The sequence below is a fragment of the Aptenodytes forsteri genome, unplaced genomic scaffold, assembly GCF_000699145.1.
Source record: "Aptenodytes forsteri isolate BGI_AS27 unplaced genomic scaffold, ASM69914v1 Scaffold94, whole genome shotgun sequence".
Taxonomy (NCBI): domain Eukaryota; kingdom Metazoa; phylum Chordata; class Aves; order Sphenisciformes; family Spheniscidae; genus Aptenodytes; species Aptenodytes forsteri.
In genome coordinates, this window is record NW_008795017.1 from 9,874,918 (window position 1) to 9,900,857 (window position 25,940).

Genomic DNA, 25,940 nt, shown 5'->3' on the forward strand with positions numbered 1-25,940 from the left:
TGACTTACAATCTTGTTATTTTTAGAGCTACTACCCTGTAGGATAGTATTGATCAAATTCAGGAAAAAGACAAAATATAACCTGGAACATGGACACCATTCTAGCTGTCTCTGCATTAGTACCTCCAATTATGTGTACTGCTGAGCTTGTTTAAACACAGTGTAGTGAAACAATGGAATTTTCAGTTAGAGCTGCTGAAAGAGAACATTACTCCATGTGCTTGCAACTTTAAAATAGGCTTGTTTTGCTAAATGTGTGTTGAAGCAATCGCTTTATTTTTCTGATATGCTTCTCAACTTAGTTTTAACACAACTAGTACTATTTTGGAACAACTCAAATTTAACTGAAAACGTAACATACAGCTATTCGTATCAGCTATGCAGTTCCACATTTAGAAATACCCACTGACAAAAAAACTGACAACTACACTATAAGAGAAATGTAAGTGTACCCAAATCTCCTCTTGATAAGCGACTTTTGACTTGGGCATTTTTATTGTAATTAAGACTAAACACCACAACAGTAGAATAAAAGTATTTCATCAGTTTTGGAGCCAATAAAATTCAGGTACCTCTGTGGTCTCAGACTTAACTTTTTCCCAGTGTAGTATCTGAATTTTTGCTTTTCCCATGTTGTCAGAAAGCATATGCAATGCTTTGTCAATATTGCAATTTTTGCTTCTTTCTGTCTGTTCTGGATCAAGATGATTTAAAATGGTGTCATCATTCTGCAGATTCATTTGCCAACTTGAATTGTAGTAAAAATTAATCAAAAGCTTTTAACTTTTAGTTAAGTAAGATTATAAAATTGTTTTTGTACCATGCTATGTGCATAGACCTGTAAGGGAGAAGGAATCCAAAACCTGTTGTTTTTAAGGATGGAGGAAGACTCCATGGTTCACAACAAGGAGAAAAATGCATTTTGCTTTTGAACTGGAAATGAAATCATCCATGGAAACATGATTTATTTCTGTCACTGAGACTGGATGATATTTCAAAAAAGTTGCCCCTGAGTCATTTTCATAGGCATTAGACTGTACACTTTTAAAAGTCTATTTATTAATGGGGGTATGAGAACTCGGAGATAAATAGAATAATCTGTTCCATCTGATGGAATGCTGATAAAGGAAGCCGTTCTTTCAGTTGAATTTCACGTATTTTCCTGTGATATTTCTGTGCTGTTACTCCTTGTGGATAAGGAAGTTAACTGGTTAATGTTGTCCCATTGTGTGTCTTCTTGGGGAAGTGGAGTAGACATTTTTTATGGTGAATAAAAGATACTGATTTCAATAATTAACTGAAAACTGGATAAAATAATTAAAATAACAAACTCAGATAAAATCAGATATGTGCATATTCCTTTAGGTGCTGTGGATGTGTGCTATGTATTTGGAACTGGAAAAAAAGCCACTTTTCCTTCTTCAGTTCATGAATTACTCCTTTTGCAAGAAAGGCGGAGATTTGCTGTAGGATCAAGTAGAACTATTTCACATAAGCAAGAACCCTCATCAAGCTGTGCAGTAATCTGTTCCTTCTATACAGTAATTTGAGGAGGAATGCTAGCAGATTATAAACTGTAAAATCAATACGACAGTTCAGTGTGACTAATAGAAACTTGTTTTAGAAAATTTTTACAAAGTGAGATACGTGATATATCTATCAATCCTTCATGACATTGTCTACCAATTTAGTAAACATGAAGACTTTAACCCCCTGGAAAGTAACTAAAGTACCTTTTTTGTTTGGTTGGTTTTAAGAGCTTGGTCTATTTTTGTGTTTTTCGTGGCAAGGCTTGTGACATGTTTATATTTAGTTAACGGAAAAATAAAACATCCATCTGGTGGTCCCCCACAGTATTAATTTTCTTGCTATTATGAGCTCTTTCTTAATACTAACCAAACCCAGGAAATCCCAGGAAATTATTTTTGAGACTATTTTTATCCCTGATTCACTTTTACTAGGATCGTACTATTACTATTGTGAATGTAGTAAGTCAGATAATCAAGCTGCTTATGGCTTATGTTGTGGCAAGCTGAGAGAAAAATATGTAGCATGCAGGAGTTCAGTGGTCATGCTGAAACAAATAACTTACTGCATATAATCAGCTAACTCAAAATGCAACAAGGCACAGAGAGATTGAGGTCAGACGTGCTAGGATGAAATTGGGGTCTTTCTGATGTGTGCATGCATTGGCAGAGAGCTGTTATGCTAAATATGAACCAGATATACTGGCATGGGGAACAATATTTTTTCCTGGCATTTTTTAATGGCTCGGAATAAAAATTAGGAAATTAGAGCTTAACTCATCAGAAAATCTCAGTGCAATCTATGCTTATTTTTTAAGTGTAAAGCACCATTAAGGTGATAATTCTGATTCGCAGCAGTTAAAATGTGAAATTGTTCATGTGAACATACAAATGTTAAATGGTATAGGTTTAAGTCTTTTGTCTGAGGCCCTTGTAAAGCATGCAGCTTAATGTTTTAGCATATTTATGAAATATGTGCTTTAAAAGTTGTTTCAGAGCTGTGTACTGTATTAGATAGTATTTTCTTTCTGTATTGTTCAAGTAGTAGGACAAAGGCAAGTTTAAATTGCTTTCCTATCTATTTGTCTAGAAAAGCCTTCGGGAGTATGGGAGCTTCTGCTTCATTAATACTAATAGAAGCCAAACAGTACTTTTAAGTACCTCAAGGAAGTGATAGATATACAGGATTCCTATCCAGACTGTGGCAAAATGCCCTGTGCTTGATTGATTTGAGATGAAAGCTAACACTGATCTAAGAAATGGAGATCATTTTGCAGTAATGGTAGGGTGAAGCTTTACAGATCCATCTTGACAGCAGGGACAAGAAACTTCACTACATCTGAAAACTGCATGTTTGAGAACATCCTGTCTTCCATGCAGTCCCCACCACTCCTCTTATCTCTGCTGAGAGGCAGGAAGGAGATGGGAGGAAATGCTACATATCTGGTCCTGGAAGGATACTGAACATCTACTTTATACTAAGTGCTAAGGGAAGACTCTGATAATACTTTAGTTTCTTTGGAAATTAATTAGTTTTTACCCTGATGGAACAACCACTTTAAATATATTTTTCAATAAGCAGTAAAATTAAGTTCCATGGTTCCCCAAAAAGTGACATGTTCTCTGTCATGGAGGGACCTGAGGTCCTGCATCTACCTTGACTGTGCTAGTTCAGTGTTACATCGTGCAGATCAGCCAGCTGGATATTGCTGATGAACCAAGAAGGTCATTCACATTTCTGAATAAGAAATAGGAGGCCTCACAGAAATAAATCAGTAAGGCAAACACTAATATAAACTAAATTAGTATGACAAATAACTGTTCTTCAAGTGGTATAATAATGCTTCTTACTTCTACAAAAAGATGGTTTCAAGAAACTTCTTACTTGTTCATGGGAAGGTCTGGCAAGGATTTCATTGAGGCTTCTCTGGTTATATTCCATTGGGTTTCTCTTTCTCATTAACAATTTTATTGCCATATTAGGCAACCTTCACATACTCTTCTTCCAGTTGTTTGTTTCTTTAAGAAGCTCAACTGGAAACAACCTCTACTGTTGTGAAAAGGAAGTGAGGTAGTATTCATTTGTGCATACACTGTGAGACTTGTACCCCTCTTCCCCCTTTCCTCTCAGGTGCATGTTTGTGTTCTTAGCAGATCCTTTGCTATTTAGCAAGGAAGGAGTCAAAAGAAGAGAAAAAATAAGAAAATAGAAAACTCTTCTGTAAGGAAAAATAGAAAGGAAAATCTTGCTCTGGTACGCAATTTCATGTATTGGTCCCTGCCATAAGGTTCAGACTATCTCTTCCCTACTCCTTCCACCAGCTCTGCCATTTGTCAACTACTGCAGAAGGATGAGGAAGAATATGAGATTAGCGGTGCAGCTGGGTATAAGGCAGCAGAGAAAGTTTGGAGGTACTGTTGGGGGAAAAATCTGCCTTCATGTTTGTTGCATATTGGACAAATCGGAGTTAGTGGCTGAATCCCATCTGCAAGCCAGAATTTCCTCATACTTGAACTAAGGGGTATTTTTTTCACAAGTGTAGTTACTATAAGCTTTTTCTTTTGAAGGAGCACCTACACATCCAATATTTCACTTGACCTAAAAGCATACGTGGCATTGCATCATCATGTTCATAAAAGTATGAAGAATACTGTCAACACTGTTCTTAAATTTTAAGTGAAAACTGCAGAAGTGTTTGCTGTTTCATTTCATGAACTTTATAATAACTGTGTACTTTTTGCACAGGCTGATGTAATGAGTATTCAGCAAAGGTTGGCTGTGCTAGCCTGAGAAGCGTAATATGAGCACAGGTTGGGTGATGGTGGCAGTCCAAGATGCTTCATCCTCATGAGGGTGGATGGTGCAAGCTGCAGTTTGCACTGATCAGTTTAGGCTCTAGTTCATGGGTCTGTGCTGTTTCTAGCTCTTACTGAAGTTGTTTTGTGATGAAGTAGGGGTATCTACCTTTCTCCTACCAGTTTACACTGTGATCAAATGATACAAGATTGTGCCATGGGATACTGTAAGCAGAAGTACAATTGCTTGGGTCACCATTTGGCAGAGGAAGGGAACATTTGTTGAATACCTTTTGAAGTTATAAGCTCATGTAGCCTATGGTATAGGCAGAGTTAATAATGGCTGTACTGGTGGTAGAGTAACATAACAACAATGAGAATAAGTAGTTGTGGCAAGAACAAATCCTAGCATAAATTTCAACAGCCCTGAGCCCCTTAACCCAAGTAAAGTTAACAAGAGTTTTCTATATGTTGCAGATGTTCACATAATGTAAATATGTTATCATGAAAGTGGTGGACTTGTATTAAAATACTTAGGAGATACCAGCTTTTTTTTGCAGAAAGCAGTCTCTGAATCTTTCTTTTTTAGTGACTTGAAACTTTTTTCTGCTTTTCATCTAAATTTATTCTTAGCAAGATTAAATGAGTTTTGTCTCATGTTTTCCTGTTCTTTAGCTAAAATACTTTTCTGTCTTATTCCTTTGTCCAGTAGCAGTAACCTCTTTCGTCTGAGTTTTATTCTGTGAAGCTCATTTTCGTTTCCCCTTGAAAACAGGCTTTCTGTTCCTGGTCATCCTGTTCCTCGTCCAGTTTTAAAACATTGGTGATGAGGATTGTCAACACTACTTCAAATCAGGCCTTGTACAATAATATTATTTTGTATGTTTCCATATGAGATACCTCTGTCTCATATAATTTTATTATTTTTAACCATTTTTTCTAGCCAGTGCAGAGAAGTTTTTCTCCGTGCAAGGTTGAAAAAAATTTTCAATCAGTATTTCACAAAACATTACCCTAGAAGCTGGCAGAAACTCTAGAGAATTAAGTTGGGTTTACTAATTTGGTTTTTGGGGGGTTTCTTTGTTTGTTTGTGGGGTTTTTTTGGGGGGTGAGGGGGTTGAGGCTGTAGGTTGTTTTCCAGACTGGGGTAAAAGCTAAGACTTGTATCAAGTGAACTGGCTCATGTGCCAATAACACATTAGCAGAACTTTTGAATCTGACAGTACAGAGATTTGAGAAGCAAAATGCAGAGACAGTGTGCTCAGGTTGAGATGTTAGCTCAGTATGTGTAGAGGAAACATGGAAAAGCTTGTCAACGTAATAAAAGATCTGCAAATCATTCCTAAATTGTCAGTTTGACCTGAATAAAACAGTGCTCAGTTCTTGTTACTGTACTGTGCTTTTCAGAATATGAAGGTTATGCTTAGCATTGCATCTCAGCTTTTGCAGTATGATTTCAGCACAGGCATTATTTGCATTAATGTAGTCTTGAACATAATAAAGCCCTTGACATTGATATAGTTTATTTGACCATTTCAGTTTGAATGAAAATTTAAATGTTTCTTTGAAAAGGCAGAAAAATGGAAAAAGTAATCAGCAAAAGTACTGTTACAGAATTGACTCTTGCAAGCAGGAGGTGGTTTTTTTATATCCTAAATATGAAATACATCCACAGATGCTTGACAAAAAAGGCACTTCTTTAATGCAAAAGCTGAGTGTGCCGAAACAAAGATAGAAAGCATTCCATCAGCAGATGAAGATGATGAGCCAGCATGTTCCCTAGTAGGCCAGAAACTCAAAAACAGTGAAATATGTTTCATACTGAATGAGCTTAATTTGCACAGTAACTTAAACTTTAAATATAGTCAGGTCTGTTTCAACCACCAGTGAAACCATCAGTTTTGTTTGCTAGACGTGACACTGTTCAGTAGTGACACAAGTTGGTGACATGGAAGCTGCTTTGAAATGGTCCATTTCCAGCTTATGTGGAAGAGGTCAAAAATACTTGAGCCTTTTTCTGGGTTTTGTGAGTCTGTTATAAAAGTGTGTATAATACCTCCATTCCATGCATACATATTTGCAGCTGATGATGAATTTCTTATCTGTTGAGGCTCTGGAGCAAAATTGAGGGTAGCGTACCTTGTTCGGAACGTCTGTGGCTAACTTTGCTTTGTGCTGTCTTTAACAACAGGTATTAAACATGGAATAGTTTTTTCCAGCCACCATTTCTTTGTTAATGGAGAACATAGTTATTAAGTTATTCTGGAAATCAACTGGAGGGCTTTGTAACACTGGAAACCTGGACAAAGTACCTACTTGAAGTAATACATAACGTCTAGCTTTGCAACTAATTTAGAAAATAGGGTTTGCTGAGACAGTTCCCATGGAAGTGGAAGATGGCTTAACATTTGGTTTTGCACTCCTTTTCAGGACTGGTGTGTACCTTTAGTACTGAGAGGTATTAAAGAGTGTAGTTCCTGGAATGATACAGGCCTTCCTTGATATATAAGAAAGATGGCAGCAGACTTTTTAGCAGGGCCTGTTGTGACAGGACAAGGGGGAATGGCTTTAAACTAAAGGGGGGTAGATTTAGACTAGATATAAGGAAGAAATTTTTTACGCTGAGGGTGGTGAAGCACTGGCAGAGGTTGCCCAGAGAGGTGGTGGATGCCCCATCCCTGGAAACATTCAAGGTCAGGTTGGACGGGGCTCTGAGCAAACTGATCTGGTTGAAGATGTCCCTGCCCACAGCAGGGGGGTTGGACTAGATGACCTTTAGAGGTCCCTTCCAACCCAAACTATTCTATGATTCTATTACATTATCCAAGGTACCTCAAATGTTTTGAAATTGCCTTAAATCTATAGCTGCTGTAACAAAACGGACATCAGGTCTTCTGGGTGTAGGACGCTTCTTTGCCTGTAAGTGATTGTAGAATAGAGCAAAGTAACTGGTGCCTGCACTTTCTCTTCAGAGGTTTGTGTAACTGACAGCACAAATAGGCATTTGTGTGGGCATTTAAAGGGTACTGTTTTACTGCAGTGTCAGTGAAGCTCAGTTACCCCAAAAAGTCCATCCTCATTTTCTTAGTTATGAAGAAGGAATTGTTTTCAGATTTCAGTGTTGAATTTAAATACTTTGAGAATCTTAAGAAGCTTTTTTTCAGAAAGTAGAGAAAGACAAGTGGTTTTGTTTACTTACCCAAAACAAGCCATAGTTAGCGGCAAAACAACAGCTAAAGCAAGAGATTATTTGTTCTGAGCATGATTTGCTGAATATCATGTCTCCTGACCTTTGATCAGATGAGCGTTATTGGAGATTAATTGGATCAATGGTGGCATATGACATACTTCAAGTATCTGTACAGAAAGATTTATGCTTATATCTGATTATAGCAGATTAGTACCTGTAGATATAAAATGTCAAATCTACCGTGCATATTTAGGCCTTCCCAAACATCTGTTCAGTGAGATCTGAGGTGGTTGTTTTGTGTATGCTGAGAGTTTTCTGAGGTGAGTCTACATTTAAAAAACAAAATAAAAAAGGCCATTAAGGAAATTAGTAGTTTAATGGGGATAGGACATTTGAGATTTCACTTGCAAGACTGAACAAACACTTGGTTTGTAATTTGTCCGGAAACAACTAAAATTAAATATTTAAGTAGGTATATGTCTGTTCTGCTCTAGAAGCTGAGATAAAACCCTTTCTTCTTAGGTTGAAGGCTGAGAGGTGTAATCTAAGAATATGGAAAATGAAGCACATTAGGTTGAAAAAAGGAACTGATCTGTATACTGGTGTGATTCAAGAACTGAAATTATTTTCATGATTTCTAGTATACAGTTGGGCTGCTATTTTTCTTTCTGAATGAGCGTTGCATGGAGACTCTTTTTTCCTAATCAGGCATTAGCATATGTAATATTTTGTTGCCGTACAGGACCTGAAAAGTTAATTTCTTCAGAGAGCCCCAGGGTATAACTTACTACAATATGCTTCTGCTTTACTGCCTTTAATGCTTTACCCCCCACTGGCTGATGTTTCATCTTGTCTTGAGAGAAGAATGCCATGACATCTTTTAGTTTACTACCCTCTTTTTCTCTGTACAATAACTCATATGGCACTTCCTTTCCTCCCATCTCTGACTTTCCTTACTTCACCTCTATCTTAAGTCTTTAAACACAGACCAGTTGTCACTTTCCAAAGATGCTGCTGTTTTAGGCCTATCACCAGGCATAGTGAATGAGAACTGAGAATGGATGTTGCCCAATAAGTGCCCAGTAAGCGAATCTTAACATTATAAGGTATTTTGTTTCTGCTTATCATGACATTGTAATTTAGGTAATTCAGTAATCTGACTTAACTTTTGTACAACCTGGATGTGAACACGAACTCAACATCACCTCTGTGGGTCTGAGCCCCAACTTTGAGCCGAAGTTCACATTACCTAAACAAAATTTGTTAGGAACTGCTTATGAATAGTAAAGCCTCAGAATTCAGTTACCATCAAAGCATGGACTATTAGTTGCATTAAACTTCTACATCCATAAAACATTACAGAGTGTAAGTATCCAGTGAACTATACCTAATGAGGTCTTAATCTCCAAGATGACAATTTTCCAAAAGTCACATGGAACAAGATACTATATCTGTCATGGTTTTATTATTGCATGTGCTCATAAAGTGGATATTTTGAGGCAATGTTGTTTCAATATTTTATAACATCACTGGAAATATTTTTTCTTTCTTTACATTCTAGCAGGTAAATGAGCCAGTCCTTTTTAATAAAGGAATTATATAATATACGCAAGAGGTTTTTAAATTTGAGGAAATAATCAAACTGGTAGTCACATCAATTGCAAGCCATATATTTTCTATTTCAATAACAGAATACTGTTTTCTGTTGCAGTTTTCATCATTTTGATTGCTTTCTAAACTCTTGAGTGGAAAAATCAGTTGTAACGGGATTTTTTTGTTGTATGTGCATGTAGCTAGTAATAAACATACAATTATGTACTTCTGTAGCCTAATTTCCTTGTTTTCAGAAGTATTCTGTGCATTTTTGACTGTTATCATAACATAAATGAAATAGTTTCCATTGTTTCTAAGGAGACAAGTTTAGGTGCATACATGCATGCTTTCAAACAACTGAACTATTTCTAAGATTGTCTTTCAGAATATCATCGAAATGTGGCTTCAATTATTTCTTTGTTCTAACTCACTCACTAGAGTGTGACTCCTTAGAATTATTATGATCAAAACCACAGTTATTTCACATATTTTGAATTTAAAACTAGTATTCCTTCTTGTTTTAAAACTCTTACTTAAAAGCAATTACAAAATGTAGTAGTGACGTAAGGCATGAGATACTTAAAATTAGAGGACTGAACAGCTTGCAGGAAATTGGCATGTACGAATAATTAGTGGTTTCCTCAAAAATCCAGCACTAAGCCTTACATCTTTCTTCCACACAGTACCTGTAGGTTCCCTTCCAATGCTTCTTTGACTATCCCTGACACAATTCACCTAAGAAATCAAATCTCTGTAGGGCATAACTTTATGTTCATAAGTTATTTTCATAGCTGCTGTTTAACATAATAGTTCAGAAATAGAAGTAAAATATAATGGAAACCAAGAGGGTAAGTTTAGATGTAGTAAAAGGTAGATACTCCCCAGTATGACTTATCATATATAATCAAGACGTCGGATTTGCCTCATGTTCTTGAAAAAGGTGCTGTATCACTGAGACTATTATTAGTTTCAGCTTCATAATTCTTTGGAGAAAAGAGAGCTGAAGAATTAGCATTATATCAGACAACACACTGTCCAATTTCTTTCTCCATATTGCGGGTCCAGCACACAATTAGTGCTTTGACTTCAACCTGATTAATGCTGATCTTAACTGTTTTCTAAATTAGTATCAACAGGTTGGTTTTAGGCTCATTTCCTTAGTCTCTTTGAAATAGCTGCATGTGCTGGTATTTCTTATGGTCAGGGAACAGATAAAGGCACTAATCACAAAGACATCTTTCTTTTCCCTCCTAACTTTGTATTCCTCTAGTCTTCTGTTTGCTAGGTTCCTTTATTGTATACAGAGACTTCTCTTCTTTCGAAACCTGCTAATATTAAAACAGTTTATAGAACCGATGATTTTTTGCTGGATTAATGATTGTCAAACTAATGAGTAACATCTGTGTTCAATATTGTATTATGTTGAATTTCTAATATGCCTCTAGGTTTAGAGTTCTGGGATTTGGAATACATCCATTCATGTTCAAAATCTATAGCTCTCTAAATTTAAGTTTCTTTAAATTATGTACACATCCCCTTTATTTTGATTTCTCTTAATCAATGCAAAACAAATCAATGCAACACATCTTCATTGTTAGTTTTTGTAAGTTCATTATCATTCTTCTAAATGCATTTGACCCCTTAGCTCTGTGTTGTCTAGCTTTATCATTTATTCTGCAGCCTTGGTTCAGCTCAGCCTTCAGCTAAAAGAGCGACTCCGCTACGTCACTAATACTTCTCTCGTTCGTGTACCTCAGCTTTCTGTGGCTTCCAGTTCCTCCAGTGTTCTCTACTCTCCTTCCCCTTCCATTTTTTCTTTGCTGATTTCTTCATTCATGACTTTATCTCTTCATCAAAAGATCTGTTCTGACAGTCTCCTCTGCTGATTCATCCCAAATATTTTTTTATTTTCACATTCAGAAATAAATCCATGATCTCCACAAAATGAGTTCTCTGTTCCTTCAGTTCTGTCACCCTTCTATTTAAACAGCTCTGTGCTTAATGGTAGAGTGTGAGAAGTCAGTTACCTACAGGCCTCTTACCTTATGGTAATATTCTGTTTACTCATTTTCAAGAAAAATTAGGTAAAATTGAATAGATGTGGAGAAAAGTAAGTACAATGAATGGAGCAAGGAGTCACTGATATGGAGTAACTAAGTTATTTTTAGTGTAACAGTCTGAAGGTTTAAGAAATGGTTTTTGACTATAAAAGCATAAGGAAGGTAAATGCCAAGAAAGAAGGGTTTCAGCCAAAGGCCAATGTCAACAAACAAAAAAATAGATGTAAACTAGTAGTCAATTACTTGAAGCTGGACGTTAAGAAAGCTTTCTTACCAACTGGGGGAGTAGGGCTTTGAAATAGCCTCCCCAGCTGACTAATGGGAGCAAAAAGAGGAGTGGCCAAAAAGGTGGTTTAACGTCTGGCAATACACCAGACTCCAACCTAAGTCTCACAGTGTGCTTTATTTAGTTCCGTGCTCCTGATCTCATCTGTATGGAGGTCTTGCATTACTAGATTATTCTTCAGGTCCTAGCTAGTGTCTGTCCCCTCTTACCAGTCCACACTGGGTATCTTTCAGTGATACCTATATCACCGATACAGATATGATGGTTCTACTCGTCCTCAGCTCATATCTTCTCTGAACTTTATAGCTTTCACAGATGCAGAAGATTCTCATTGTTTTGTCCCCTCCATCTCCATTTGCCCCAGGTGTCCATCCTATCTTGTCGCTTCTTTTTGACCATTACACTCTCAATCTCATCCAGCGATATCTCTTCCCAGTGGCAGCATCTCATCCTCTTTCATCTTATAAAGCCCATAGTTGATCATATTGCTGTTATCTAATCTTCTTTCATCTTGTTGTTTGGAGTTCTTCAGTACTATTCTCAACCCTCTTTAAAGCAGTTTCTCTTGCACCCAGTTCAAGCCATTGGCTCTACCTATGCTGATAAATTAAACATTGCAAGGGTATGTGCTTGGGCACTGAAACTTTATCATTTATTCCATTTATTGTTAGCAGGTTCCTGGTATGATTTTGATCTGGGAAAGGTAGCGGGCTGTCAAATGATTCCTTAGTAGTTTGGAAGTTAGCATGTGCCAGAGACTGTCCCCAGTAGTCAGTATGAATGAAGCTACTCTCATTTGGAGACATGGAGTTTAATAGCAGGGACAGGGCCAGACTGGCAGTTGGCCTTGGTACTGCTCCATTCCCTGATGTAAATGTAACTGGTACTTCCAAGTCTCTGGTGACCCCTTTATAACCATGTATTAGAAAGTGCATTCCATCTTCTCTTAACCTGGTAGATTAATTGTCATATACTGTTTTCTTTGGTAATACTTGTGCTCCCTGAATTCCATTGCTGGGCTATGTCTGTAATTGCCTTTACATCTGTATTTCCAGTGTGTCACTTAGAAGCCCTCCATTTTTCTGTTAAGATTTTCCAGCTAGTTATCCTTTGTCCCTTTTCATTTGCTAGATAACATTTTCTGCAGATACCTCATAACTACTTTTATTCCAGCTCCATCTCTTCCTGCCTTGCTCTGGTACTCCTTTGTTAACGAATTATGGATTCAAGCTAAAAATGATCAAATAGAATCTGAAACAGTGCTCTGTTGCTGACCACTGCAGAGCACGTGTGATCTTCAAGTTGAATTTCTTTAGTTCTCTCTTTCTGAGCAATATGAGTCCCTATAGGACTCATATTGTTCTATGAATGCCATTTCAAAGATGCAGCCTTTTCTTTCCGTCTCCACTTTTGTCCAGGCTTTTGTCCTGTTATGATTCAATTGTTGCAACATCCTTCTCTCTGACCTTTGCAAATTAAATATTCCTTTGCTCTCATCTTGATTCAGTTCTTGCTTCAAAGTTAATTTCCTGCCCTATCACTTTGCCCATATCGTTCTCCTTTACATTCCTCCACTGACTCTCAACTTAAGTATCTTTGAGCTCAAACAGAACCAAAAGCACTCCCTGCCAGATCCAGCTTTCATCCCATTCTTGTGAGTATTACAAATTGAACTTAGTGGTTCACCTACTACTTCAAAGTTAAACTTAAGCCATTTCTCTGCCTGCCTTTAGGCATCATTGTACCCTGATGCTGCTGCATTCCTCAAGTCAAAATTTTAGGTCTCTAGTTCCTACTATCCTGAGCCCTAGCACTAATTCAGAAGCTATCCCTGTCATTAGTAGTGACCCTGATGCCTTCAGAATTTACTACATGCTATTTCCTTTGCCCACCCCTTGCCTTCCACATTCTAATGCACAGTGCACTGGATCCAGCAGAAAATGTATCTCTTTAGTGCTTGCAGTTCCTACCCAAATCCTACCCAAAATATAGCTCAATAAACCTCAAGTCTGAAAATATGAAGGAGGAGGGGCAGCAATAACTGTAAAAACTGGACCTGTTCAGACCCCTATTACAAGTAGTGTAGAAGCTGAATAACTGTTGCTAACTGGATTCCGTACCGAAATTCTAGTCCCACCCTTAAAGCTGACTTTGACTGTAATGCAGGAACTCGTATCCGCGTCAGAACGAACCGTAAGTCATTTGTTGCTCTTATTCTATCCTTCACCTGTCCTGCAAGGATCCAGTGGTATCTCGAAAAGAGACACTAAAAGTTTCCAGACTTAGCTCTATCGGTTGATGAGCACAGCAAATCCAGAAATATCTGTAAGATACTTACTCTTGCCATTGAACGCCTCATCTCATTCCCGATATTGCTTGTCCACCAATGAATCTTTCTCTTCAGCCCCTTACTTTATTAATCTCTGATCCTAGTCTTAACCCTAACAGTAGCCCAGTCACTCTATCAGTTCTAGGCTAAACTGATTTGGTTTTGCAAAAAGAACAGCCATCCTAGTTTCTCTTGGGACTGCTAGTGAGCTTAGCTTTTTATTACATATTTGAATTCCTGCTCTTGGCCTAGCTTTATCATCACAACACATACTTGCCCTCCTTACTAGACCAGCAGTTAAATGAGTTCTTTCATTATAATTACTAGTTAAAGCTCAGCAATGGCCATGAGCCATTCAGCCTGAACCCTAATCTTGACACTTTTGCAAGAACTGTCACAGGGAAAGACTGCTCAGTTCCTATAGCTTAAACCAAAATCAGGATCAAAGCGCTTTATTAATTCACTAATGACAGATAATTCACTGGTAATCTGTGAAGTATACATTCAGGATCAATACATTACAGCAAATACACCACAATATTAGACAACTACAAAATGTTAATAAACAGCTGAAGTTTCTAAACACAACCTCCAAAGTTTCAGTTGCACTTACAGGCATGCATGCATATCAAGTGTTACATGTACAAAGCTTCACATTCATGCACATCCCCTCTCACAGGTAGTATGGGTTATGAGCACACACAGTCTATTCTGGCAGTGCAGGTTCTCCTACTTGCACAAACCTCTTGTTGGAGATGTGGGTACTCCAGCTCTATGTGTGCTCATGCAGCTCCCAACAACCCACTGATCCATATGTTGGGAAGAAGCCCCACCACAAGGTCGCATATGCACAGAGATGTGAGTCCCTAGTAGGTGCACTGCATGCTGTCACTCCCCTAGCTGAGCGCAGGCTAGTCATGGTGTTTGACAGGGAGGCTGCTCTGTCTGGCTTAGACAGAGTGCTGGCAAGGTGACTTCTATTTGTGTCAACTTGGGTTTTGATTACTGCTCTTTGCAGTCCAGACTCTCTCCCCACCACCCATTACAAATTTTCATGCTGCTTTTATATTTAAAGGTAACTTTGTTTCAAAAGTCTCTTTGAAGTTTTTCACCGAATTACAGAATGTTTGAGGTTGGAAAGGACCTCTAGAGGTCATCTGGTCCAACCCCCCTGCTCATGCAGGGCCACTGAGAGCCAGTTGCCCAGGACTGTGTCCAGACACCTTGTGAATACCTCCAAGGACAGAAACTCTACCACCTCTCTGGGCAACATGTGCCAGTGTTCAGTCACCCTCACAGTAAAAAAGTGTTTCCTGATGTTCAGAGGACCTCCTGTGGTCCTGTCACTGGGCACCACTGAAAAGAGCCTGGCTCCATCCTCTTTCCACCCTCCCTTCAAGTATTTATAGACATTGATGAGATCACCCCTGAGCCTTCTCTTCCCTAGGCTGAAGAGCGCCAGCTCTCTCAGCCTATCCTCAGAGGAGAGATGCTCCTGTCCCTTCATCATCCCTGTGGCCCTTTGCTGGACTCTCTCCAGCGTGGCCATGTCTCTCTTGTACTGAGGAGCTCAGAACTGGACCCAGCACGCCAGGTGTGGCCTCACCAGTGCTGAGTAGAGGGAAGGATCACCTCCCTTGACGTGCTGGCAGTACTTTACCTAATGCAGCCCAAGATACCTTCCGCCTTTTTTGCTGCAACAGCATGTTGCTGGCTCATGTAAAGCTGTTGAATCAAGCTAATGGTTGTCTTCCTCTTTAACATCTCCAGTCGCAGCCTGATAAGTCTTCCTTTCTAATATGATAATTTGGAACAAACATCCTTCAGACAATCAATATATGTATACACACACACTGTTCACGCTCACAATCATATCTTAGTGGGTCATGTTGTCCAGGCCATTTGCTAAGGGTGGCCATTAAAATCTCCTATGAACTCTTCATTGTTGCTGGCACCAACTCTCATTTTTCACTCAGAGATTTGCAAGACCCAGTAATTAACCTAGTTCTTCAGCCTACTTTGGATTCTTTCCTGAATTCTAATTATAAACTCTGTACTAATCCTTTCCAAACAGAAGTCCAATGTCCCATAACAGGTAACGAACTAAGATTTCTGTCTGTTCAATGTTAGCTACAGCTCTCATCCTAAACCTACGAGTAATAACCAAGGCTTTCAATGCCTCTGAACACTGTACTAGCGATGATAAACCTTTTTGATACTTGATATATTTGTTTTTAAAAGCATAGATGTTTGCATCTGCCTAGATCCATTAGTTGTTTTCCATCATTTAGTCTGTTTGTTGGTTTTCTCTAATTTCTGCTGCACAAACAGGGTTCATATGGTTGCTTAGTTTTCTGGGTCTCCATTTAACCAATGAGAATTCTATTGCAGCTTTTCTGTAAGCTGACACTTTTTGGTGGAGCTTTTATGCCAGCACTGTACAACTTCTGTCATCTCTGATGCTGGAGATTCATCTGACTTTAACATTTTGTGTGGCTGTTCCAGTCACTTCTCTCTACTTCTTTACAAAAAAACAGAGAAAGTAGAAGTTAGTATGTTGAATGTGTTGCTCATTCACATTGATTTTTAAATAGCAAAAACTGTAGCCATGCATTCTAAAGGTTGCACAAAATATTTGAGTAAGGTAGAGAGACTATTCAGTTTCAAGGAAAAATATATCTACCTAGACAATCACATTTTCGTGTGGTATGTTGCATCCCAATAGAAGCAATGTTATAGCCTTTCAACTTCAAAAGGAACCAGACCCACAGCCCATTTACCAAAGCAGAGATTTAACAGAAAGTGCATAATATATGGACAATCAACAATAGGATTACACTGTCAGTCATCAGTACCCTTGGTCACATGGCTCATTTGCAGTAACAATTGAGTCACAGGGCTCCTTTTTTGCAAGCTTCTTAATATGGTTTGGATGAGCCCCAAACCAGCAGTAACAGTTTGTGTTAGTTCACTTATAGTTTCTGCCATCTAGGTGCACACATGACCCACAAAGATCCTGCTAGCTCTCTAATTGCTGACAATTAGTGAATTTTGCAAAGTGGATGTTTAGCAATCTCACCACTAACCTCAAGCACGTAAAACTTACTTCAATTTTATTGCTGTCTCAATGGTCAAAAGCAGCACTTTGCAATTTTTATCTAATTCTTCTGCAAGTTCTTCAGCATCAGACATTCAGTGGCTATGGGTTATACATCTATGCCATTAAATTAAATTTGGGACCTACAGCTGGACTGTACTACTCTGTCTTCCAACTTGGATTTAGTTTTTGAAAGCTTAATAAACTGAACCCAAAATGATGTAAATGCCTGTTCTTCTCTAAAAAGCAGTTTTCAAATAAGGCTATGCGTTTACAATTATTTTATAGGTTCACATTAGAATGTGAAACTAGTGGCTACATCTACTAGTCAGTTAAACAGTGTGAAGGCATTGGCCCAAGCACTGTAACTCAGTTACCTATGTGGTTGTGTTGTTAGAAAGTTCCTTGCCGTTATTTTCACCTAGCACTTTCCCAGATAATTAATAGATGTGGTTTAGGAGTTACTCTGGTATAGAAACCAGTAGGTAGTTTGGATGTGGCTTTCCTCTCTGGATGGTGAGCGTTTACTAGGATGTATGTGGCCAGTCTATGCCAGTTGGCCTCAAAGTCAAAGAAGGGCTCTGGCATTCTTCAACAGATTAATATAAATGTAGCCAGTGTATCTGTTCTGTAGCAACTTTCTAGAGAGTGCTTTCATTCTGTGGTAAATGTGCTGTAATTAAAGATAGTTTTACCGCTCCTTCATTCACTCTGGGGCTGGTACAGCAGCGCACCCAAGAGGCTGTAAATTCACTCTAGTTTATACCTCATCAAGTCCTTAATCCATAGCAGTAGTCCTTAGCAAAAAGTTCAAATCATTATGGTATGTAAAGATGAATAGAAATGAAAGGATATTGTGGTCAGAGCAGTTTGTTATCCAGCATATGCCATATCCATGGGTGCTAGAGCATTGAATATGTATGCTGGCTGCGGCACTAATTGATCTTCAGCCAAATTGTCTATATTTCTGTTTTGACCACTGTGTTTGTAGAATTGTGCTGTGTGTATTCAGATACCATTAATTAAGGATTTTCCACAGTGTAATTTGTTTTTATTCCAGTGTGCATACTCATAAATCTCAATGATTTCTGTATCATATGCTGTATGTAGCACTGTAGCACCATCTTGTGTGAGCTGCAAATGTGGTTTCAATATATGCATTCAGCAATCTTCTTGTTGACTATAACAATTTTATTTAAAACCCTTTTATGCAAAACTGAAATCGGGAAATGAGAACATGAAATAGCTCCCCCTTATATGTGGTAGATTTCATAACAGCACATTCATTTCAGATAGTTATTTGGTAGGATGATCCATATAAATATGAGGCATGGGATGCTGCAATCTGGAGGCAGTAAGTATGCATTTTATCTGTTTTATGCTACAAAAGTACAGAAGTAAAGCACAGAGATTAGAATCTTTGAGAGAAATAAAATGAAACGATAGTATGGGAAAGAGCTGCTAGGGAAAATTAAGTAGGAATTTTTATGAAATAGCTGACGGGAATAAAGCTGGAAAATGCTTTTAAATGACAGCAGGTAGCAAATGGGGCAAGGACTCAGAAATCAGTGTTCATAATCAGCTGTAGTGCTTTGAGGTTTCTGCATGTTTGGAAAGATACATATGCACAGGAGCAAAGAGTGGGAAGGGAAAGACAAAACAATCTTGTTCATATGACAGAGCAAACAATGATTGGAGGCATGATTGTGGTGCATCAAATGCACTCCTACACTTTAATATCTCACACGCACTTCTTTTGTTCCACCTTTTCATGCTTTAATTTGTGTCTACTGTCCCTTCGTTTTTCTTCCTACTTTTACTGAGCCAATTTCAGTATACTCAGTAGTTTGTGTAAGACTAGTCTTGTAGTCTTCCATTGCTCCTTCCATTTTTCACTTTTAGATGCATTCATGCGAGAAACTTAACTGTTTTCTAATCAACATTAAACAAATGCAACTACCTTGTATAGTTCAGACAGTTAAAGGAATTGAGAGCAAACATGATTTTTAGCAAATTGAAGATATTCACATAGATTGAAAGTTCAATAGTAATAAACATTGAGATATGGGCTAAAAAAGTGTCAGCAGGAGTGGAGGCTGGATAATGGTATCCAAGACTTTGGGTGATTTTAACTCTAGGTCAGAAGACTCATGACACGATTCCAACCCCAGTTAAGGACTGAAATAGTTATGTAGGAGCCTGGTGGAAAGAGAATAAAAGCTATTTGTATATGTGGTCTAAAATACCACTATGCGAGCCAGGTCGCTTCCAGTATGTCAAACCATAATCCGTTCTTTCCGCTAGCACTTTTTGTGTGTTTTGTTCAATGTGTGAGATACACCAAAATCCTAGACACTGCAAACCCTATGGAAAGAGAAGAGAAATGCTGCGGTTATTTCGTATTTTACCATCCTATATTCTGAATATTGTTAAAAAATCAAAATCCCTGCTTTAGTTTTTGTAATTTCTATGAAGAAACTGTCACAAAGAATACATACCAAAACTAAAACCTGAAAGTTGTTCTGTTCAGCAATCTTTCAGGAAGCACTCGCACTTTCTTCAATGCACCGCTTTTGTTCCCACTGTCGCTGTTTGACCGCATAAGGCATATAAAAAAAGTTGCTGATCTTTATTTTGTGTAAAGTACTACTTTATTTATTAAATAGACTATGGCAGTAGGCTAGAATCCAAATTTCACTTACCTAAGAATGTAGTGGAAATGAAGGCGTTTTCTGTCAGTGGTTTATATGCTCAGATAAATTATTTTGGTGTCTTTGTCACTGTTTTCTACTGTCATTTAAGAATATTGTATTTAAGGACTTACTGTATTGCAGTTTAGTAATTTCCTTTTTATTTAATTTCTTTCACTTCAGGTAACTCTTTGAGCAGTCCAGTAGAAGTGACAGCACTTTATTCATTTGAAGGACAACAGCCAGGTGACTTGACTTTCAAAGCTGGAGACAAAATCACAGTCACAACCAAAACAGATTCCCAGTTTGATTGGTGGGAAGGAAGAATAGGAGGACAAACTGGCATCTTTCCAGCCAATTATGTTGCCATAAGTAACAACTAAATTTGTATAGAAGAAAATGTTGAAGCAGTAATATATTTACACTGAAAAATATATTTTAACTTTTCAGATTTTATTAAAATGAAATTCTTGATCAAGGCTATTCTAACACAAAATTGAAATGCATTAAATGACTTTAACTTTCCCCTAGACTTATTTGTTAAACAAACAGTAGGTGATAGTCAATTTATGGTGAAGTTTTATTTTTGAGCAAGTTGCCATATAAAAAGTACTCCAATTTGTGTCTAGTTTCAATTCTGTCTTGCTATATGGATTTATTTTTTACATGAGGAAAAAATTACAAACAATTTAAAACTAGACATGCTGAAAAATTACTGATTTCTATTAAATTGTAATTTATGGTCTCTAATAAATGCTCTCAAATTTGCTTTAAACCGTCTCTGAGTTGGAGTTGTTTACTTTTACTAAACACAGATATTTTTTCTCAGGTATGGCAGAAGAAATTACTTTTCTACTTGGTTTTAAAAATCACTTTAGGCATTGTAGTTTTTTCTTAGTAACTACTTTAGGTCTGGTCCCCAATCTTTGTCCTTGTTATGCATACAAAGACCTTTTTTTAAACAACTCTCTAACAGTTAAGCAGTTCAGCTTCTTCGATAGCTTGTCTTATATTGCCCTCATCTTTGAAGAATTTAAGCACTTCTCAACGTTTGTTTAATAAAATGCATGAATAGTCCCTCCCAGAAAATATATAGGCTTATGATGTCCCTTGATTCCTGTAGGAACTTGTTCCACAGATGGAAAGCAAGATAGAGAAATCTCTGCCTGGTTCACAAGTAAGCTTGCACAACTCTTCCTGCTTCTTCCCATTTAAGATTTTTTTAATGTTTAATCTTTAAGGAAAGAGCAACATAGAGTAAATTCAGAGTAAATAGAGTAAATTATTAACCGTAGGATAGGAAAGATATTTCTGTAGGATATATGTGGTAGTAATGTATAGCACTATCATTCTCAGATTTCAACTTAATTTTGAGTATTTTTGTAAATCAGCTTCATTTTACAGATGCAGATATTGGCTGGAAAGTTGATGTGAGAAATCAGAGCAGAGGTGAGAATGAGACTTGGAGTTTTTGAGAACTGGTTTAGTTTCCTTCTCGTTGCTGGATATGCTGAATTTGCCTCTTACATGGAGTTAATGCCAAGGTGATAATTATGCTTCTTCAGTCTCGTCTTTTCCCCACTTGAAAATGTATTTTGTTAAGTCCTTGTTTCTTCTAACAGTGCCATGAGTATCAGATGGAAAATTAGTATGTGTGATCTTTCCAGCAACCAAGTTGCAGTTGATCTGCTGTTATGATCTACTAATCTATCAGGTGCTGTTTAGCTTTAAGTTATACCATCTGAATGGCAAGATTAAGCCTAGTGTAGAGGAAGACTTACCATCATTAGAAAATCATTCCACTCCACTCACTGGCAAAAGTTTCTGGATCATTCCAGAAATCCACTCCACTCATTGGCAAAAATCATTCCGCTCTACTCATTGGCAATTTCTGGATTTCTTTCAGGCTGGGCCACACATTTTTGATAAACAAACTCAAAATGAGACAGAAGAGACTGAAACTATAGTCAAATGTGTTTACTACCTTTCAATGAAAACCCTTCATATTCTTTGCCTCATAGACAAGGCAGATGTATGTGATCTGTCTTCAGACAGATACCACTACCAAACATCCATACCCCTTGCAGGTATTTTTTTAGAAAGTATTTTCCAACCAGTTGGAAAGAGCTATATAACCTTACGTAGCTGCAGTGGAGTGTTAATATATGCCTTTAGGAGGACTGTTGTAGCATCTGCCAATTTGAGGTGAGAAAGCAAATTCTGTGTTTGCCTATCTTTCATAGACTGCATCTATTGCTTATTAAGTAAGGAAACACTGAATCGTCTAATATCAAGACTCAGTGAACAGCATTAATAATAATATCATAGACCCAGAAGCTAGGTATGCCACATATTCACAAAGAATCACTCCTGCATTTATTATACCCTGTTGCTGCACTTCAGTTATGCAGTACAAGCTGAAGCATCCACAAGCAGAATTGTGTTGTAGTAATTCATTAGTCATTTCCAGAATGTTGGCTGCTTTTTCAGCCAGTGTACTTGCCTTTGTGTAGGATTATTAAAGCTTCTTAACTCATCTCAAGTGTCTGCTTCCATGAAACTGTCAGAATTTATGAACTTGCACAGTAAAATCTTTTTATTGTTTATGTAAATTCAGTTTCTTGGATTGACTTAGCTTAGTTCGGGAAAAACGAGGGTTGTCTAATCTAAGTGTTCATGATAGGCTGTAGACTCTGCAGGATAGTACCGATTAATTACTAAATCCAAGCCACGTTTTGAAGGGGAAATATTAAATGGGAAGTGTATCTCATACCTGCAAAATTCCCTTCTTCCTCTAAATACAGTACAGGAAAGAGAAGATTCAGTGGATTAGCCGAACGTAAGAAAAGCCATCGGTTGTCAAAACCAAACCTTCTTGAAGCACTACAGAACTCTACTGCCTGATTCTACATGCCTTTGACACAGGCTGGATCAACCCATGTCAGTGGGCTTAGGCTAGTTCCAAAAGTGGTTTTAGTTATGGACTTTACAGTAAAAGAGTTCTGTAAGGAACAGGTAGTTATGTAGCAGGTTTTCTGCAGTAGTCTAGGAACAAAAACCTAGAGATATACAGAGGCACCCAAGAGATGCTTATGTTCTGGTAAGAGAGGTTTTCCATGAAAGAAAGTGCACACGTTCCTTTGCTACAGGATGCCTGACCCAGATCCAGAAGAAAGAGAAGATATTGAAGAAGATGGTGCCTCTAGCACAAAGTATTAAGTGTTTGTAGACCAGTTACGAAGTGCCTGGCATCCGGTTTTTAGTGGGGGGTTGGTAGGATAGATGTCTGTAGGACCAAATCACTAGGTAACTGTACTAGAAGAGAAAAAATGGGTTATGGGGCCATGGTGTTCCCTCAAGGGGATACTTAATAAAAGGTACAGAGATTACAGGCGAAGTACTTCTGCTGTGGTGTTGAGCAGGTTCAATTCATCATCTTGCGCATATAAGCAGTTACCTTCAGCATATTAAACAACTATTTTCACTGCTTAAGCGCAGTTAATCAGACAATAGTAATTTATATATATATAATACAGGTACTTTCCATATTTATTTTGTGACTGTATTTTATATATATATGGCAGCCCAGTCTCCTGTCAGTCTTTACAGGTACTTCCATATTTATTTTGTGACTGTATTTTATATATATATGGCAGCCCAGTCTCCTGTCAGTCTTCGTAGGTTTTATTCTGAGCAAGGTAATTCCTGAAATGTAGTAGTTAGGACTGTACACTCTGTGTTCAACATCATCAGATAATTTAATCATAATTGATTTTAACATTAAATGTTTCACCATTCTAAATAGTCAAAGTAGAATTCTTTCTTGGAGGAAATCTTACGGATTACCATATGATAGGCTTCAAATTTTGAATTCCATGGTGTCCAGAAATATTTTTTTCGGTTGCACCTCTAAGCATTTTTCTCTGGATGTGATTACCAATGGGTCACTGGACTGGCAGATCAGTTTTGCAAGGTGCGCTACAAAGAATCTTCCTTCTGACATGTCTAGCTGGTGTGTTTTCACTAACATGTACACATACTGACAGCAGGTTTGCAAGAAAGTTTTTACCCATTCTAGCCTTTTATAAAATATCAAATGATTTGTCTGCTAGGAGCATTTGAATGCATCTTCCCTGCTGTCTGTGGCCTAAGATTTATCCTTTCGGGGACTGAAATGCTTGTGTAAATGTCACAGTTGAAGGACAAAAAGAATGAAAACTTCATTTATTCTCACCCTCAGCATGAGTTTGGGTTTTGCTTGGTTTCCAGTGGACTCAGAGATATTCCTCATAACAGTTTAGAGGACTAAACAAGTTTTTCTGAGGTAAGGCCGAGATGATTAAAGCCTTACCATCTATGTCCATTTGTGATAGATTTCATTGCTTACAACTGGAGAAAGATAAAGGGAAGTAGTCTTGTTCCTCTTTTAGCAGTTTCTGTAGTCTCCCTAAATTGTATTTTCCCCCTACCCATATTTTCAAACCTGAGTTTTAATTAGTTCCTAAGCTCCCTCTGTCACCTATAGAAAGGCACTTCTAGAGCCTTAGACATGTGTTAAGATGACGTAGCTTCTTCACTGGTCTGAGTTTGTTCAGCGCGTGCAAGTTTTTCCTTGTGAGGCTGTTCACTGTCCAATCTACTGTCGTCAAGCTAACTCTGTTTTCCAGATAAAAGCATACCGGAGGATATACACTGATGGTAACAAGACTATCTACCAAGTCTATCCAGCAATAGTTCAACGCACGTGAAGATCCTAGTGCATGCAATCCCCTCATCAGCTTTTGGATCAAGACTCCCTCTCTTTCTTCTCTGTTTTATGTGGTTTCAAGACATACGACAGCTTAGTTTCTTCAAATCCACCCTTTCCATACAATAAAACTTCAAAAGACTTGATATCTGGTTTATATCAGTTTTAGCAAAATTTATGTTAGCTGACTACTGGGTCTGTTAGTTTTGCAGGGAGAATCCATTGAAAAACTCAGAAAAACACCATAATTATTTTATACACCAAGTTTTACATAATGTTTGTAATGGTGAAACAATAATATCTGACAGGTCCATGCTTCCAGAATTTTCAGTATTCAGAGTATTTAGGCAACTGTTTGTCAACAAACAATGTAAATAAGAAAAGTATTCAGCTTATGTAATGGGACAGGATGATACATTTTAAAGTTTATCTTTAAACTGTTAAGATTAGCTTAAAACCCAAAGTACTCATTTTATCGTGATACCAGCCAAAGATACAAAACGCAGGGAGAAAAACGAAAAAGAAGGTTTTTTTCTTTCTTACAGGCATTTCATCAACTAGTTGTTAAACAGAACCAGCATGCAGCTGTTATCAAGAGATCTTTCTTCCACACCTGTTTTAATTAATGCATCCACCTTACTATTTAAAATGGTATCTATGTTTTCAGCAATTCAAAAGTTTTGTAAACCTTATTCAGTCTATTCCTAACACACCTCTTTGACAGCCAACATCATTTTATCCATTTATGTTCATTTGTGATATTTTTAAGTACATGACCAAAACCATAATTACAGTGTGTTCAAATTCTATTCTTTGCAATATCTGTTTTGCAAAAATCTGTTAATTTACTAGTAATTTAACTTTAACTCATAATTTTAAAAATTAACTTTGGTAATAAGTATAACTGCAAAACTTTTGATCTGACATTTTCCTCCATTCTTTTTTTCCTCGCAGGCCATTGCTGACCAAAAAATACTTCTGTTAGGTGTAGGTGTAAATTTCCGTCGTGGCTAATGTCTCCAGTTCTTCAGCAAAAAGTAAACATGCAATCTCACTCTCCCTTCTCTTATCAGGCCAAACATTCCTGTTGATTGAACCTCCCACAAAAACACCTCAGGCTGGCCTTTCCCGACTAACTGTTCTGTTTCACTCTTTCTGTATGTGTGCATACGCACACACACACACACAGAGGCACTGGGTAGTTATTTTGGATCCATGTTTGGATAAGGACCAGCTCAGTCGGACTGAATGTCTTCCTCAGTGATGTTCTGTTCTGTTTGCCTTAATAAATTGGGAGTAGGATGGCAGGCGGAAATTCCTCAGGATTGAGTACTGGCATCTCCTTGAAAAATGACTGAGTTTCTCCTTTAAAAGCTCAATAAATTTCTACAGTAGCTCTAATCGTACTTGCACAATTTTTTAAACCGTATTTTTACAAATTGTGTCAAACTTTACGGTCTTAAATCCATATTGCATACATTTCTACCAATTCTATAAACAGCTTATACCTATATGGTCATAAGGAAGACAAAAATAGTCGTTTATGTAGCCTTTGCAGTAGATCTTTAAAAGAATTGTCTTATCTAAAGGGAGCTGAACTGCAGCTGCTTATGTTGATTTATTGTGG

General features: G+C 37.6%; 1 protein-coding gene across 1 annotated transcript in view; it reads left to right on the top strand.

The window, feature by feature from the left end:
* Positions 1-20,339, top strand: part of SH3YL1 (SH3 and SYLF domain containing 1) — a 45,871-nt gene extending 25,532 nt beyond the window's left edge. The window contains exon 10 of the mRNA XM_009275632.1: positions 19,750-20,339. Within this exon, the coding sequence (XP_009273907.1) occupies positions 19,750-19,949 (200 nt within the window). The 3' untranslated portion in view covers positions 19,950-20,339. The remainder of the gene's footprint in view (positions 1-19,749) is intronic.
* Positions 20,340-25,940: the final 5,601 nt, after the last annotated feature.